Source organism: Sturnira hondurensis, unplaced genomic scaffold (assembly GCF_014824575.4).
Source record: "Sturnira hondurensis isolate 20B ecotype Veracruz unplaced genomic scaffold, ASM1482457v3 Scaffold0016663, whole genome shotgun sequence".
NCBI classification, from domain to species: Eukaryota; Metazoa; Chordata; class Mammalia; order Chiroptera; family Phyllostomidae; genus Sturnira; species Sturnira hondurensis.
In genome coordinates this window covers 8,713,415-8,730,186 of record NW_028089294.1, presented here as the reverse complement: position 1 = coordinate 8,730,186, position 16,772 = coordinate 8,713,415, and the positions used below count along the sequence as shown (strand labels likewise).

Genomic DNA, 16,772 nt, shown 5'->3' with positions numbered 1-16,772 from the left:
AGGTGCAGTCAGACAGGGTCCTGGCCGAGGAGAAAGGGGAGGGTCTGGGCAGTGGACATCCCAGAGAGTGTGAAGAGGCAGTGTGGGGGCAGCGTAGGCCTGAGAGAACTGGCTGAACCACTGTGATCAGTGAGTAGGATGCTTGACTTGAGAGACGTCAGAGAGCTGTGGCCGTAGGGGTAAGTGGCTGAAGCAATGGGGTTGGGGGGCAGCCAGGATCACTGGGTTCCAAGAGGTCAGGGTGTTGAAAAGGCTTTGTCCACATAGACACCAAAGCCTTCCAACTTCTAATTACATCAAATAGCTAACAGGTGTGGAATGCTTGTGTGTTCCAGGCACTTTCCTAGGTGCTTCTCACATCTCGGTTTAATCTACATAGCAGTCCTATGACATATGGATGCTCTAATGATCCCATTGTACATACAGTACAGTGGCCAGAACTCAAGCCGAAGACTGAAATCAGAGTGCATTCTCTGAAACCCTACCTCCGTAGGAAACGGGTAGGAGATGCAGCCCCGGCGAGGGAGGGCTTGGGCAAGAGAGGAAAGCAATGACGTGAGGCTGGCCGGAGGGCAACTTGGAGGACACTGGGCTCCCTTCTAGCCCAGGTGAATAAGTAAGTGTGGGGCAGTTCACTGTCTTCCTGGGGGCAGCTGCAAGGAAACTGTGTTTTCAGGCCAACTGGGTAGACAAGGCAGTAGAAAAGAGGTGAGCGGCCCCCTCTGTGATGATGTTCAGGGGTCGAGGGAGTATGTCTGCGAAGGAAAGGTTGGGAGGGCAGGGGAGGTGGCGTGGAATGGGGAGTCCTGGGAAGTTCGAGCAGGATCTGGGGTTATGCCTTCCCTTGAGGATGAGAGACCAGAGGGTCTTGCCCTTTGCACTGGTGACAAGGGTGGACTTCACCCACATGGATCCAAGTGGGTGTGTGCTTGAGGGCAGCTGGGGCAGCCCCTGCTCAGCCCGGATGGGCCCTGGAGGAGGTCCGCAGCCCTGGCAACGACGCTTTGCTCAGGTTTTCAAATAGAAGTTAGTCCTCATGTCAGTGGTGTTTTTTCTTCCCTGGTCCCTGGGAAGGGACACAACTGTCCGTGTCCCACTGTGCTCTCATCTGTGATTATATATTCAACACCTCCCTGAACTGAGGGCCAGGACCCTGTGTGTCCCCAGTCACCACCCAGCATAGTGCCCTGCTGCGTGGACACAGTGAGCACAAAGGTAGGAAATAATTACCTGATCACAAACAGGCGGATTCCAGGTTCCAAAGCGTGAACTTCTCACGCAGTTGACAGTTCTGGCTCCGAAGTGAGAATACCTTACGCTGCTGTATGAAAATGTGCACATCCAGACCCACTCCTCCTGTTTCCTAGAGTGCACCAGGCCAGTTTCCCCTCCTCCTTACTTTTCCAGACTGGTTTCATGTACCTCCCACTCCTGCCCCTTCTTCGCTCTCTGAGGCCAGGTGGCCCACCGCGACCACAGGAAGTAAAGGCTCAGAGCCTATTGAGGCTGGGGCTTGGTGGTGAGCAGATTGTTGGGCCCAGTCAAGGGCAGTGCCCGAAGCCTGCCAGATCCTGGACATCATCACGTTCTCAGCAGGGCCCCTGGCCCCAAGGATTCTCCTCAGCGGCGTTTCTGGGCCTCTGGTTTTCCTGCCGCCAGGACTCCCGAGTCCCATTGGAGCTTTTCCAGCTCTCTTCCCTAGCTGGCCACAGCGAGTCGGTGACGTGTGTGCAGTGCCAGCGCCTTCTTGTCACCCCACCTACGTAACTGTGGGGCATGGTTCTAGAAGGTAATTTATAGTATAAAGTGTATAGAAACCATGTGGGCCTACAACTTCCATTTTTCTATACTCGATACCACTTTTTCTTTTAATTCAGCGCCTTAGTATAGGTTTCCTGAGCCACATACCAGCTTTGAGGAGGGAGCTGTAATCGTCGGCTAAGAAGAAGATAAGTGTAGTGACCGCTTTATTAAGAGCCTGCAATGGACTTCATTATTATTTCTAGGGAGCACAAAAGAATACCTAGTAGCCCTCAGTCTTTACCTTCCCTGCCTTGGAGCACATCCCCTAATTCTCCCCACCCCCAGGAAAAGTGTGAGACCAACCACCATAAAAACGCAGAGTGACTCGGAAGGGAAAGTGAAGACTGTGTCATTTCTGGTCGAACAGGTGACAGCTCCTGTAAAGAGAGCTGGCTGCTGGGAGGGAGGGACGTCCTCAGACTGGACCACGTGCTTGCTGTGCTGATGTTCCCCGGCCTGGGTGGGCAAAATGCAAGGAGATCATTCAAGAATTAGCTTAAGAAAATAAGAAGGAGGGTTTGTGCCTTAGAGCGCGGGTGGTCTCTCCTGAAGAGATGTGGGGAAACTTGCAAAGTTCCTTGGGGAGGAGCATGGTTTTCCGTAAGGATAGCGTGACTCTTGGGTGGGAAACTCGTTTCTTTTTGGGTGTTTTATTTGCAGCCTCCTTTTAAAACTTACACATTTCTGGAAAGAGTTAAGCAATTTAATGAGTAGAAAGATAGTACATCAGATTTAATTAAAGTTGAAGCTACTTTTTATAGAACAGGAATGCTTTATGTGTCATTGTAATTTTCATTCTTGACAGTTATTTCATCACTACGCTGCAGAATCCTGGTAGTACAAGTACTTTGCCCTCTTAACTCCTGGCTCGTCCTTGTTTCCTGACGGAAAGGAGACCTCCCTCCCACCTGCGAAGAGTGCTTTTGGTTTGCAGACAGTGGCTCTCGCCTTTTGGAGGGCTCAGGCACTCACTCCGAACGGGTGGGGGGGGGGGGTCCAGCAGTCCTTTGCAGAGGGCCCCACAGAGGCATTTGTCCTGCAGGGTGTGGACAGGGGTGAGGATCTGCTTGGGGAACAGGAGGAGTCTGCTGCTTTCAAATTCCCTCCCCTGCAGCAGCAGTGTATCCTAGGGCAGTGTTTGGCTAGCATTTGCCCTCAGCTCTGCGTGGCGCCCACCACGGGGGCACATTCCAGGGCCACTTCCGTGCTTTGCTGAATGGCATGGGAGTGGCAGACGGGGCTCCTCGGTCCCACGGCCTGTAGTTCAACATCCTCCACCATTTCTCTGGTCATTCCAGGGAAACAAATATTGATTCTTCTCCTTAGTAACGAAGCCATAACTTGGTTACAAAGACAAGTCTAGTGTGTGGAAACACCAGTGCTGGGCTTATTGTTTCTTCTCTTGCATGGCTTGGTCTTCGTGAGTAGGAAAGGAAAATGAGTAGATGTGTAAGTGTACTTTCCCTCCAAAGAATAAAGACCAAGAAAGCGTCAGAGAGAAGGCCAGCTTGAGCTGGGTCTAAAGGTTGAGGTGCTCGGCTATAGGGGGAGAGGGGGAGGGGAGGGACCAGCGTGCAGTGTGAGGCTGTGGTATGCGCCACGCGCAGAGTGCAGGCAGTCAGCAGGGAGGCATGAGCCAGAATCAGACCATGGCAGCGATGGGCATAGGGTTGGCACTAATAGAATAGTGGGGTTTTATAGTTAGAAGCAAGCTCATTATGGTCCAGCCATCTCATTTTATGGCTGAGAAGACTTGAGCGTCCCAGAGTTTAAATGGCCTGCTGGTGGTCACGCATTTTCGGGTGGATGGTTGTAAATAAAGTGGTTCTATTCTCCGCTGCACAGGTCTCACAGGAAAGAGTCTTTGTAAATGACCGAGAGCAAGCGCTATTAGTCCTATTCTCATTACCATGCTAAAACGAGTTGACCTTGGCTTTTTCCGATGGAAAGTGCAAATTAGGTGATGGTGACCCAAGAGCCTACATCTCAAGGAAGGAGTTTCTCTGAGAGTGGGTCCCAGGTTCTATTCAGGGTAATCTCCTGGAGAGCTTTTCAGAGTGCACAGGCACACTCCGGACCCCTGACCCCCACCTGCAGAAAAACAGTCTTTGTGTTTAGCACCCAGGAATCTGCATTCCAGACATACTCCATAGTCTTTTCCTCCACACACTAATCTTGAAAAACACTGCACTTATTGGCTCCCAGTCTAAAACCTTATAAAAATAAAAACTATAAAAGCAGTGAATGGTCTAATCTCTGGCGTATTAGCCATGAAAAAAAAATATTTCTTTCGGATTATTGTTCCGATGCCTTTATCATTCAGTATTTTCATTTACAAGACAAACAAGGCGCGTCTCCTGCACAAGCGGAATGCACGGGAGGAAAAACAGAATTTTGATGCGGTAGGATGAGCAGACATTCTCCAAGAGTGCGTCCCCCTGGGTGCTGTTGAAGGTCAGAGGAAGGAAGACGAAGCCTGGTTGCTTTTTGATCAGAGAGGGCCTTGTCGAGTGGGTGGTCTGAAGCTGTGTAGAATTCACCAGGGGCAAGAGAGAGGCCGGGATTCAAAGCGGGTGGACACCTGAGCCGTGGCACAGAGTGATAAGGGGCCGGGGTGGGTAGATGGAGTGAATGGCAGATTGCCGTGGTTACTCAGCTGCGGGGCGTAGGAGGGACCTGGGGAAGCTGGAAGCTGGGAGATAAGGAGAGGCCAGACTTGAAGCGCCGTGTAAGCTGTGCCAGAGCCTCGGGGCTGCCTGGGACTGTCTGTGTAGTCCCAGATTGCAGGGCTTTTCCACAGGCGGAAGGAGCCAGCACGGGCTGCTAGGGAAGGAGTGCCCTCTAGGGGCCTAGATGATTTCTCAGTGCCGTTTGTCATTGTTCTCGGGCACTCGGATGCCCACTGAGCCGAATTCCATTGCCTATTCTGGAGGAGAAAGGACAGCTTAACCAACCCACCTTGGCTGCAGCTGGGAATGGCGATTGCATTACATAAACATTTATTAATATGGCACCTTAATTGGCCATTATTTTAATACTGAGGTTAAAATTGGAGGCTTGATTTGTCTACACATGGCAAATATAGGTTGTTTCTGGTTTGAAGTTAAAAAGCCCTTAGCCCATCTATTGTGTGATTCCATTTAATAGGAACTGTCCAGAAGAGGCAAATCCCTAGGAATAGAACATAGATTCGTGGTTGCCTGGGGCTGGGAGGGAGGGTGAAGAGTACAAGGTTTCTTTTTGAGGTGATCAAAATCTTCTGAAACTAGGTAGCAGCGATAGTCGCACAACCCTGTGAATATAAAAACACCGAATTATATACTTAAAAGGGCGAATTTTATGCTATGTGAGTTTCATCTCACGCTGTTGCTTTTTTAAAAAAATTTCAAAGCCCTGGACACTTCTGTTTCAAGGCATCATGCAAATATAATAGCTTTGCTCTAAGTACTTTTTTTTTTTTGAGCTCACAGTATAGAGCTCTCACTGCTTTCCTTCTCACTTTCTTTTGTTTGTTCAGTTACTATTGTCCCTCTTTCTATTCATCTCTAGTTCTGTTTCACTTAAATAGTATTTATTTCATGAATATACGTGAGAGATCCAAAGGGAGCTGGTGGAAAGATGAGTACTCCAGTCACCACGAAACAGTGAGAGAGAGGTGCCTTCAAAAACGAGAGTATTATTTGAGGCTGGCCCAGAAAGACAGATGGTATCTAGACAGGCAGCTGGAGATGAGGGCCAGAGGGGGGTGTTCGGGAGGAAACAGGGTGAGCAGTGCGGGGACCGCGAAGCCAGGGCTTGTCTGGAGAGCAGCCTCCTGCTTTCCAGAGAAGGGGAAAAGGACGAGAAGTACCACGAGAGACGGTACACGGACCTGCGAGGGTCGGATGAGAGTCCGAGACCCGTGTGATCAGTCAAGTGAGGAGTAACTGAAGGTTTTTGATGACAGAGGAGCCGAGCCAGAGGGTGGATATGGCAAAGTTAGGGAGCAGAGACTTGGGTGAGCGGGACCGAGTTGGAGTCTAGACACTGAGGGAGGGAGGCTTTCCGACGTATGCGGCCAGGGGTGCATCCGTTCAGACACCACCTCTCTCCCCCTCGGGTGAGTCTCCTTCCCCTGCGCCTGCCCCGTGCCTTCTGCATCCCCTTGCCTGCTCTTCATTCAGGCATTGGGGTACAAGGCAGGAGGAGAATGGGGGAGGGGGAGACAGTGACACAAAAGAGTGAAAACAGGAGAAAAGGTGGTGAGGACAAGGTGTAGTTTGCCTGCTTCAGTTCCGTAGTTCAGTGTTTCCTCTCCCTGACTCGACAGAAGAGCATCTCCTTTAGTGGAAAATACACACAGGACAGGAAGTCCTATTTAATTTCAGGTCAGTTGATGGAGCTTCCTGCCTCCCCATTCTCATCTGTAGATGGGGATCATGTTTATTAAAAACATGCAAAAAACTACATTGGACTCACCTCATTTGTGGACCTAATAAATTTCCTTGGCAAATAAGGGTCTTGATGGTGTCCCCCCCTTATTACCCGACAGAGTGTAGACATACCTGTCAAAAGGTAACTCACGTCGGCTGGGTTATGTTGCACTATGTGAAACTGCTGTGTGACTGTTTTCAAACTGTAAAAAAAAAATGGCTGTTTCATAAAGTTTCAACCCCATGAGTAGTTGCTTGATATATATCTGCCATGAATCCACATTTTCACCTTTCCTGGGCCCTTCATCAATTCTTTCTGTCTGAAGGTGCTCATGGTCTTTAACATCTGCTAACCTCAAGTTCAGGGGAAGCTGTGAGAAGTCAGAAGGTGGCCCAGGGAGGGAGGGCTTGCCCGGGGAAATGCAGGGAAGGGGAGAGGGGCTGGGAGGAGAACAGCCAGCAACAACCAGGGCATCCGAGTCCCTGGATCTTTAGTATTCGGTCATTCTGGTGCAGAAGTGAAACTTGAGTGTGAAGGGTTTTCTTTTTCTAAGCGTGTTCCTAGGCAGCTGTGTACAGTGTCAGGGCTTCTGGAACAAGCTGGAGACAAGCTGTATGGGTCTGTAGGGAAACAAGACATACAAATGCTGGGACATAGGTCAAATGTTCAAGGGGAAGAAGACGACTTAGAACGACTTAGGTTTTCAGGTTGGCATGACTTCCGAGAGCCTAGCATGGGGCCAGGCACAAATGTATTCAGTGAAGGTCACTGAAGGGTTGAAGGACATCTGAAGACCCACTTTTTGGTTGATCGTATGCTCTTTGGTGTTTAAATTAGAATGATGGGAACACATCAGTAGGCCAGAATGTGAATCCCAGATGTTCTTGTAGGAATCTTTCATTGTAATCGCATCCAGATATTGGGATCAGAGTGTGGGCTCTCGGTACTTAGAGTGTCAATTGCAATAAACATAAAGAGCATATTGCTGCTGTAATATCACAGTGTATGGTTATGTGCTTAATACTGCAGTGGGTGGCTACCTGAAAATGGAAGACTATAGAATGACCTTACTAGGAACTAAAAGCCCAGCTCATACTTATTCAGTCCTAGAAGATGATTGTCCAGTAGGAATACAGATTACAAATCAAGAGCTCCCAGCTCTGCTCACAGAAAGCAGGCAGACGTTTATTTTAAACCATAGATAGAAATACCATTGCAGCAAAACCTTAATTATCTCTAACACCTTCTTCTCCCAGGAATCTGATCTAATGGGCCACCCCACGTGGAAGAGGCCTGAGAGGGCTGGCCCTGAGGGAGGTCATTCACACCTTTCCGGTGGCTTGGATGATCCTTGGTGCAAATTGTAACTTTCATTTGCATTTCCTTCAGTTCTAGTTAACTGGAAATGTAATTAAACTTCTGGGCCTGATTACTGAGGTTCTCGTGGGCTACAGGAATATTTTACTTTATTAAAGATCCGAAGAACGATAGAGGAACAAAGTAATCACATAAGAAGGGGGGATAAAACAGAATTAATGGATGTGTTAATAGTTCTTCCCTGCTGGGAATGTTCCCTTCTGCCACCCTTGACCCCTACTGTACATAAACACATACTTCCTGTGAGGATGTCTCCTTTTAAGGTATCTTCCTTTCACTTCTGTCTACCTGGGAACTCCCATAGTCCTCCTCTCCGCCCTCCGACCACACCTCCCTCCCCAGGGGAGTCCCGGGGTGGGCAGCTCACTGCTCCTTCCCTGTGCAGGTTCCCATCCTGACACTCGGCTGCCCTGAGCTGTTCCTTTCCTGCCTGCTGTTTCATCCCAGCAGATCAGCATCAGACAAGGGGCCGCATTTTTCCTTTCTCCTCTGATTTTTACCTGCCTCTATTTTTTTATATTCAGGCAAATTTCACAGTAGAGTTGAAGTTCACAGAACACCTCGTTCGTGCCTGTAGCGAGAAATGCATACAGTGCAGCTTAGAAGATCCCAGAATTAAGGCTTTCATCTTCCAAATAACTGTCACAGAGTCCACTTAGAAAAGCGCAGGCCCTTTCTTTATGAAGAGCTCCCCAGTCTTCAATCAGAGTCTGTTTCTTCCGCTAGACACAATTATGAATTAATTAGCATGGATCAACATGAAGGCACTACTAGGCACAATCACACACACAAAGAAAAGACTGAAAAGCTAACAACTTAACCGTTGAAAGGAGAGCCAGAAAAATCTCTGCAGGATTCCTAAAGGTCAGCAGCAACATGAGGCCATTGCACGCAGCAGCCCTCTCTCTGCGCAGCCTCTGCAGGCCTCCCTGATCTGTGGAATAACATAATGGATGCATAGAAAAATGGCCCCGAGTCATCAAGAAAATGTTATGCTCAATACTGATCTAGTTAAGTAAGAAATGAAGTAACGCGTTTTGGAAATACTTCTGTCAAAATGGTAAAAAGTTAAACACCGGGGTGTATATTAGGTAGGTGAGCCTTGGTTACATGGAATGCAGATGATGTGAGAGCCCCCTCCCCATCCCCCAGGGACACCAGAGAATCGAGACAGTGTCATAGAGTGGAGTTACTTGGCCACAGCCACTTTGTGGTCTCCCGACTTCTGTGTTGTTGTTTATTCATGGGGTTTTCCCTCCCTTTTCTTTGGTTTCAGATGCGAGTGTCGCACTGGCTTATGTGGTCCCCCCGTGTGTGAGGCGGGATCCATTCCCCGCATAGTCTCTCGTGGAGACGGGACACCTGGAAAGTGCTGTGATGTCTTTGAATGTGTTAATGGTACGTGGGGTTTCTCTTGTTCTCAGAGAGTGCACATTTGTGCAGAAGGAGGAGGAGGAGGGAGGGTTCAATCTAGCTGTTTCTGCCTTTTATCCAGCAGGGAATATACTCAGGCGCTTGATGAAACTCATGCAGAAAGGAGATTTGGTTAAGATTCCGGTGGGCGGTAAAGGACCTGAGGGCATCATCATTCCATCATCCAGAAGAAAGAGAATTTTGTAAACGTACTAGCAGATTGCGTGGAGCTGTCCTGGTCTGCTGTTTCAGTAGTAAAGCAATTTTAGGACTTCAGAAAGAAAGGTGGTGGAGCCTGTGCTCAGACTCCTGCCATCTTCCTCCCTCACCTCCTTGCTCTCAGGAGGTAATGGAGGGACTGAACACCACGTTGGAGCTACTGCAGTGTGAACCGGGAAAGACATTGTTCCTCTAGGTTAACATTTGCCTGCTCAGAGAGAACATCTCTGTCCAGGGCTTGGTCACTAGCCTTGGCCTGCTTTCCCTTGGAGCCGTGTGGCCCCGAAATAGGATTCTCTGGTCACAAGATTCCTTCAAATAGAATCCGCCTCTCTCTCTCACCTTTCTCCTTTCATGAGAAGGCGTGGTGTTCGGGGGCAGGGTGTTTATTGGATTTGCACGCTAGAAGGAAGGAGAACCTCAAATGTGCCCCTCCATCAGAATTTCCAGAAGAAAGACAAAGCGTGAAACACAAGTGAGACATCAGTAATTGTAGAGCATTGCTTGGCCAATACCTAGATTCACAAGGAAGATGAGGATGGATTTGGACAAATACAACAACATTGCATATACAGAAACCTCTGTACCAACTACTGCCTATAAGGAATTAGTTCAGAAGATTATATGCCCCCCAGGCCTCCCCTCCCCCAGAGGAAAGGTTTTATGACCGTTGAGTCCTGTCATTGTGTCCTGTAGTGTTCAGTCCGGTGCGCACATGGTTTGGTTTGGTTTTGTAGAAATGCCTGCAGGACGGCTTTGTGGTTAAGAGAGAGCATTGAGAGGAACCAAATGGCCTCCTTTTGGAAAGGGGTTCCTCCACTCACTAGTGTAGTTTGGGCATCTCTCATCCTCCCTGGGCCTCAGTTTCCACGTCTGTAAGGTGGAGTGAATGCCAGTAAATTAAGTGAGGTTTGATATGTGAAGCACTTGGACTTGTGCCTCCAGAGCACATGGTCTCACTGTCTTGTATTCCCACCTCCTGTTCCCGTGCCAAGACACTGTTCTGCAGGTTCCAGGGAGTAGAGAGAGCGAGGCGGGCTTCCTGACTTACAGATGTGGTTGGTACAAGCACACGAGTGGAAAAGATTCCACATGCACCCACAGATCTCTCCTTGGCGCCTCCCCGCAGCCGTGTGGTCACCAGCTGGTAGTAATGCCTCTTAGGCACCAGCCAGCAGCCAAGCAGAGGCCTTCTTACTCTGGGACCACTGCAGCCTCGTTGATGGTAGAGGATTTTCTGTGAGTCTTTAACTGGCGCCCTTTGACATGGAACTCGTGGCTCCTTACCTTGGGCCCCAGCATCTCAGACGTTCTCCCTCCAGTGCTCATCTCCCTGCAGGCACGCGGTCTGTCTCTCACTCTAGAACCTCCCTCCGGAGGTGGCTGTGTTCATACCAGCCCACAGAGGGGTGACTTTGACAGCCCCACACTTTAAGCCTGAGTCCTTGTCCCCTGGAAATACCACCTGTGGTGATGCAAGGCACTGTTCTGTCCTCCCAGTGATGAAGAAGAGTGGGCCAGCCTTCTGTCTTTGCTTTGTGGTTGTAGATACCCAGGCGTCAGGCCTTTCCTCTCAGGATGGGAGCTTTACCTCGCGGTCCAATGTGACCCCCCCACCTCCGGGGCTTGGACGCCTCTCCAGGGCCCGCCCCTCCCTGTGGAGCTCCGCCCTCAGGAACTGCACTGGCCATCTGCCAGGAGGAGATGTCGAGATGACAGAGCGCAGTCACAGTGTTGCTGGCGGTGCCCCTTTTTTGCCACCATGAACGTGTTGAGTGATCTTTGTCTTACTTCTCGGCCCACTGTTAGTGTCTCTGTTGAAATGGTAGTCATTCCGTTCAGATGAGACCAGGAACTCTCATGCTGTGAAACTTCGTAGTCCTGCAGAGTGATGTTTAAGGACGTTGTGTCTCAGTCTGTATTTGACTTTTTTGGGTACATACATGCACAGGCGCACGCATCTGCCCTACACACACACATACGCACACATTTCTGTGTGGGGGGGTGCCTATTTGCTACTCGGTGCCCTGGGAAAGTCTTACTATTGTCATAAGGTTGCCATCAAAGGCTATTACATATCAAAGATTCATTATCACCACCTGGAAAAGCAGAGGTTTAGTGTGTGTGTCTGTGTGTGTGTGTCTGTGTGTGTGTGTAAAACCTGGCTTATCCACAAAGGATTTGAGGCAGCGTTTCAGTGAGAACAGGTACAATTTCATAGTGGAAAATTATTCATGAAAAAGGAGACTCAGAACGGTAGAGTAGTACATAAAGGGTGAAAGAGAAAAGCAAAAGGAAAGCGCCCACAGGTATGCAGGCCGCAAGTGTCTGTCTGCCTGATGCTGGCAGGCTCTCGGCTGCCTGGCCACCAGAGGACAGGGAGGCAGGGTCGGATCCACTATTCTGATTTTTAGAGGAGAGAAGCCCACTCACTGGACAGGGCAGCACTCATCTCTTAGGGAAACTTGGGAAGATGCAGTAGGTAATGTCCTCTGTTTTTCTGATACCACCAATGCAGACACCTGTTTCCTGTGGCTGCTCTTCTCCACACAAAGCAAAAGCCAAGTATGAAAATGCAGCTCAGTGAAAGTAGGTCTCGGAGATCATTTTGACACACGGCTGGAACCCAGATGCCTGTAGCATCCATAGTCTCTCGGTTTCGAGGCTCCCACAGCGTGGAGGAATAGGTAGAGAAAACCCACTTCAGAGGGCAGTGGGTGAGTGGTTACATAACAGACCCCACGAGCAGAAACGGAGGTTGCCCGGCGGCACTCAGTTCCTGAGCTACCATCCAGATAACCCATCTGCTTACATTGTTTTGTTTTGTTTTGTTTTAAACGATACACATTGAAGGCAAACACAAGATTACAAAATGTTCAGAGAATTCAGGAACTCCTGAGTTTTGAAAACATTCCCTTGGTTGAATAGGTGGAGAGAACATTTTCTATAAACATTACCTCCCTTTGCGGTTTGGTTTGTTTCGGTTGTGTTTTGGTGGAAGGCTGGGCGGGTTGCCAGCCAGATTGTGATAGTTCATGGCCACATTCTCTGATGAAGGCCGGACTTGGGAGGTGTTGGCTGAACAAGGGCCCTGTTGTTTAGAAACCAAAGGGACAGATGGCATGCTTGGGCTCCTTTCATGTAAACTTAGAAGCCATCAACATCAGTACCTAGAAGGATGATCTTCATAGCAGTGGTGGAACAATCCCAGACATCCCTCAAAACACAGCTCCGTACCTGCTCCAGCCCACAAACACAACTTGTATCATCTGTCCGCCAGAGCCAGGTGATGGCCCTTCCCTTTAAGTGGGCATGTGCTCTCGATCTGCGACCAGGACACCCTGCTGTCTCCCCCAGGCCCACCTCTGTCCTGCCCGCAGACATCAGGGTTTGAAATCTCAGGCGTAGAATGTGAAATGCTTGGTTTCTTAGATACGATCAGTTGTTAATACATATGACAAAAGTCTAAATAAAATGGAACATTTAGGTTTAAGGCTCTTAGCTAATAACTGACTCTACCGGCCTCAGAAACTGACCTGTTAAACCAGATCAGTTACAGGAGAGCCATCCCCAAAGTCAGCTTGATCCTTATGTAAAATTTTGGTCTAGAAAACTCAGACCTGAAGTCTGTTAATAAGAAAATTAGTATAAAAACACCTATTGAGAATCCACTGTCTGTATAGCAGTCATGCTCAGTGATGTTCCCCGGGACAGACTGACTATCTCTGCACTAACAGAGGGGATGTGGCACTTGGAGAGAAATACTCCACTTAATATGCATTTACTGAGCATCCATCCTGTTCCCGGAGCCTTATCAAGTTGATTTTGCTCAAAGAGTGATATAATCTTTTGCAGTCCTTTGTAAGTATTGTTCTGTTTTTCGTATCCCTAAATAGTATCTGCTTGGCGTACTATAGCACACCAACTCCCTTTCTCTGTAGGAAAAATAAAGGTTTTTATCCATGAATCCTGTCTTTGTGTTTATATCAGCTTGCTGTTGACTTATGGAGAAATTTTCAGACGATCCTCACCTGGTAACAGTTGTGTCTCTTTTGGCTTAAGATGTCTAATCTACTCTCTCCCCACCCACTGTGAAATGAGACCTGAGGCAAAATATTAGCTGTTTTCTACTAGGAGATTGAAGAGAAAAGGCAGCAACTGTAACTGTTTACATTTCTTCCCCGCTGATGTGAAGTTTTATATTCTAGTCTTTTCCTCCATGGACGCTTTATACCTATCACCATCTGCCAGTCAGTGTAGTGTGGCTGGCAGTCAAGGTTATTATCAGTCAGTACTACCTGGGGCCAGGGGCGGGGGAGGTTCCCCAGGAGATATGGAATATACAGGGTCCGGCACAAATAACGCCCCTATTTTATTACATAAAAGTATTTTATTACAAAATCATAAGCTTATAATTCTGTAACATAACAATATCACACTTAAGCACACCATATGACATTTTAGGGGAAACGCTCAAATTAAGACTATAAATTACTACACCTATATTATTACCCTATCAACCACACTCATTGGTGTTACTGTTGCCGGACCCTGCATGAAGAGGGAAGAGAAGATTTCAGAACTTAGAAACGTAAAATTTAATTGGGCCAACACAAAGCACAAAAGCACTAAAGAGATACTTTTTATGCACCTCTGCATGGAAAAATACAAATTATGTAGCAAATTACTTCTCCGTAGTATTTTTTTCTTTTCCACAGCCATTTAAATTGCCCTCTTGCAGAGGCTGTGGTAATCCCCACACTGAGATTCGCATCTCTCCCCACCAGGTGAAGAAGTAATTGGTTGTTGCTCCCCAAACACCACCGACAGCCTTTTTATCATGCACTTTTCTGAAGAGCCTCTATAAATTCTGCCGCAGTGTCAAACTGGAATTTCATTGTGGGCTGTGTGTGTGTGCGCGCGTTTAATTGTTGTTCTGTTACAGTTGTTCCAGTTTTCCCTGTTACTCTCCCCTGCCCCGTCCCCCCAGCTCCCACAGTCAGTCTCCACCCTCTTGTCCGTGTCCATGCATCATTTATACTTGGTCCTTGACTAGTCCTTTCCCCTTCTTTTTCCTTTTATCCCCCCTCCTCCTCCCCTTTGGTCACTCTCAGTCTGTTCCTTGTTTCCAGGCCTCTGGGTCTATTTTGCTTGCTTGTTTTGTGTCTTAGGCTCCCCTCGTAAGTGAGATCGTGTGGCATTTGTCTTTTGCCACCTGGCTTATTCCACCTAGCATAATGCTCTCCAGTTCCATCCATGCTATTGTGAAAGGCAGGACTTCCTTTTTTCTGCTGCGTAGTGCTCCACTCTATAAATGTAGCCCAGTTTTTTGAGCCACTCATCTACTGATGGGCACTTCGCCTGTGTCCAGCCCTTGGCTATTGTAAATAATGCTGCTATGAACACAGGTGTGCACAGGTTCTTCTGAATTTGTGTGTCAGGATTCTTGGGGTATAATCCCAGCAATAGAATCACTGGATCAAAAGGCAGTTCCATTTTTAAATTTTTGAGGAAATTCCGCACTGTTTTCCACAGTGGCTGCACCCGTCTGCACTCCCACCAACAGTGCACTCGAAATTCCACTCGCTGGCTCTCTGGGCATTAGCTGGTGAAACCTAACGGGCCCAGGCCACACATCAATCCGGCCGGCTCCCCTGCTGCTTAAGCTTCTGTGCACCTCACCATAAACCTCTGGAACCATTTTAGTCATAACCAGAATCTTCCCTCCTGACTTCTTGAAATCTTGCCCCGAAATTTGTGGCTTCACCCAGATGGTAGATGTGACTGATTAATGCAGCTAAGTAATTAATATTGATTGGTTTGTGAAATTTTTTCTTTCAGTTTGAGTGGATGCTCAGCATGGTGTGAGCATAGCATACTATTTTTCCTCACCCCCAGTGTGCAGGTCTAACTTGTAAAAGCACCCCATCTTCTGCGCTTTGGAACTTGAGGTCTCACTGCCCAGGTCCTTCTGACCTCTGCTCAGATTAGTGTGGCTAAATGTATATAAATGAACGATTCCTTTTAACATACCATTAATTTTCTGAAAAAAGAAATAATTCACCCAGCAGGCATGGGGAAACAGGCGCAAACACATTCTCCACCTGTGTCAACATAGACACACAGCTTGTCTCTGACTAGTTATGAGACTTTAGGCAAGTCTTCTGACCGCTTTCAATTCCATTATCCTCATTGAAGAAATGGATATCAATACTTGTTCTGTCTTCTCTACAGAGATTGTTATACAATCAAGTGAAAAAGTCATTGTCTTTCAATACAATACAAATGTAAATACAGGGTCCAGCCGAAGTAACACCTGCTTAAGTGTGGTTCATCAGGTAATAATATGTGCTAATAATTTATAGCTTTAATTCAAACATTTTACCTAGAAATGGTGTGCTTGAGTGTGATCATGCCATGTTACAGAATTACATGCTTATGATTTTATAAAAAGATTTTGTGATAAAAGTGTTTGTAATAAACAAGGGGCGTTACTTGTGCTGGACATTGTGCACTCCAAATGCAGTGAGAGTCTATTTCAGACATGCAAGGTGACATATTAAGAAGTGATGTTGGACAGAGGAGTCCATGAAAGACATAATCCAGCTTTTCTCACCTTCTCACAGGGTGTGTGAGCTCCGGAGAACTTTCTTCCTCCTAGGAGTATTTTGATTGGACCAGATTTATTGAAACACATGCCATGCAATTCATTAAATGAGGTTGTACAATTCAGTGTTTCGACATGTTCCCAGAGTTGTGTAATCATCATCACAACCAATTGCAAACCACTTTCATCAGCCCCTCCCCCCCACTACTCTGGAACTCATTAGCAGTCCCTCCCCATTTCCCTACAAAGCCCCCAGACCTAGGGACCAGTAATCTACCTTGTGTCTCCATAGATGTGCTTATTGTGGGCATTTTACATAAGTAGAATTATACAATAGGTCTTTCACGCTGGCTGGCTTCTTTCATTTAACGTTTTCAAGGTTCATTCATGTTAATTGTATATATCAGAACTGCGTTTTTTTCTTTATGGCCAAGAAATATTTTGATTGTATGGATATACAAGGTTTGTCTAGAAAAAGTCCAGCCATTGTTAATATAATGAGAACAGTTTGCACAACGTTGATGTAACCTGGCAGCCAAGGCGAGTGGACTGGAATGTGCATGGGTGAACAATGATGACTTTACTGTACTAGTCAGCAGGGGCAGTAGACACTGTTGAGTGAGCGTGTGTACTGTGTGGGCGTTGCTTTCAAAATGACTGAGTGGGTGGAGCAGTGAATCTGCATCATATTTTGCATTAAGCTTGATTATTCCACTGTGGAAACTGGATGATTCCAAAGGCTGCAGCTATGGGCAACGGGTGATTGGCATCTTCATCACAACAACATGCTTGCCTACTCAGCCATCATGCTCATGCAGAGTTTTTTTGGCTAAACATGAAATCACCCAGGTGACTCAGCCCCTCTACAGCAGGGGTGTCAAATTGTTTTCACCGGGGGCCACACCAGCCTTGTGGTTGCCTTCAAAAGGCCAAATATAAT

The 16,772-nt window shown here is 47.6% G+C and overlaps 1 protein-coding gene across 1 annotated transcript in view; it reads left to right on the top strand.

Annotated features, from left to right (window-relative positions):
- The window catches only part of CRIM1 (cysteine rich transmembrane BMP regulator 1), a 178,140-nt gene that overhangs the window by 95,273 nt on the left and 66,095 nt on the right, over positions 1-16,772 (top strand). Inside the window, exon 5 of the mRNA XM_037066568.1 lies at positions 8,870-8,991. Coding sequence (XP_036922463.1) covers positions 8,870-8,991 — 122 coding nt within the window. The remainder of the gene's footprint in view (positions 1-8,869; positions 8,992-16,772) is intronic.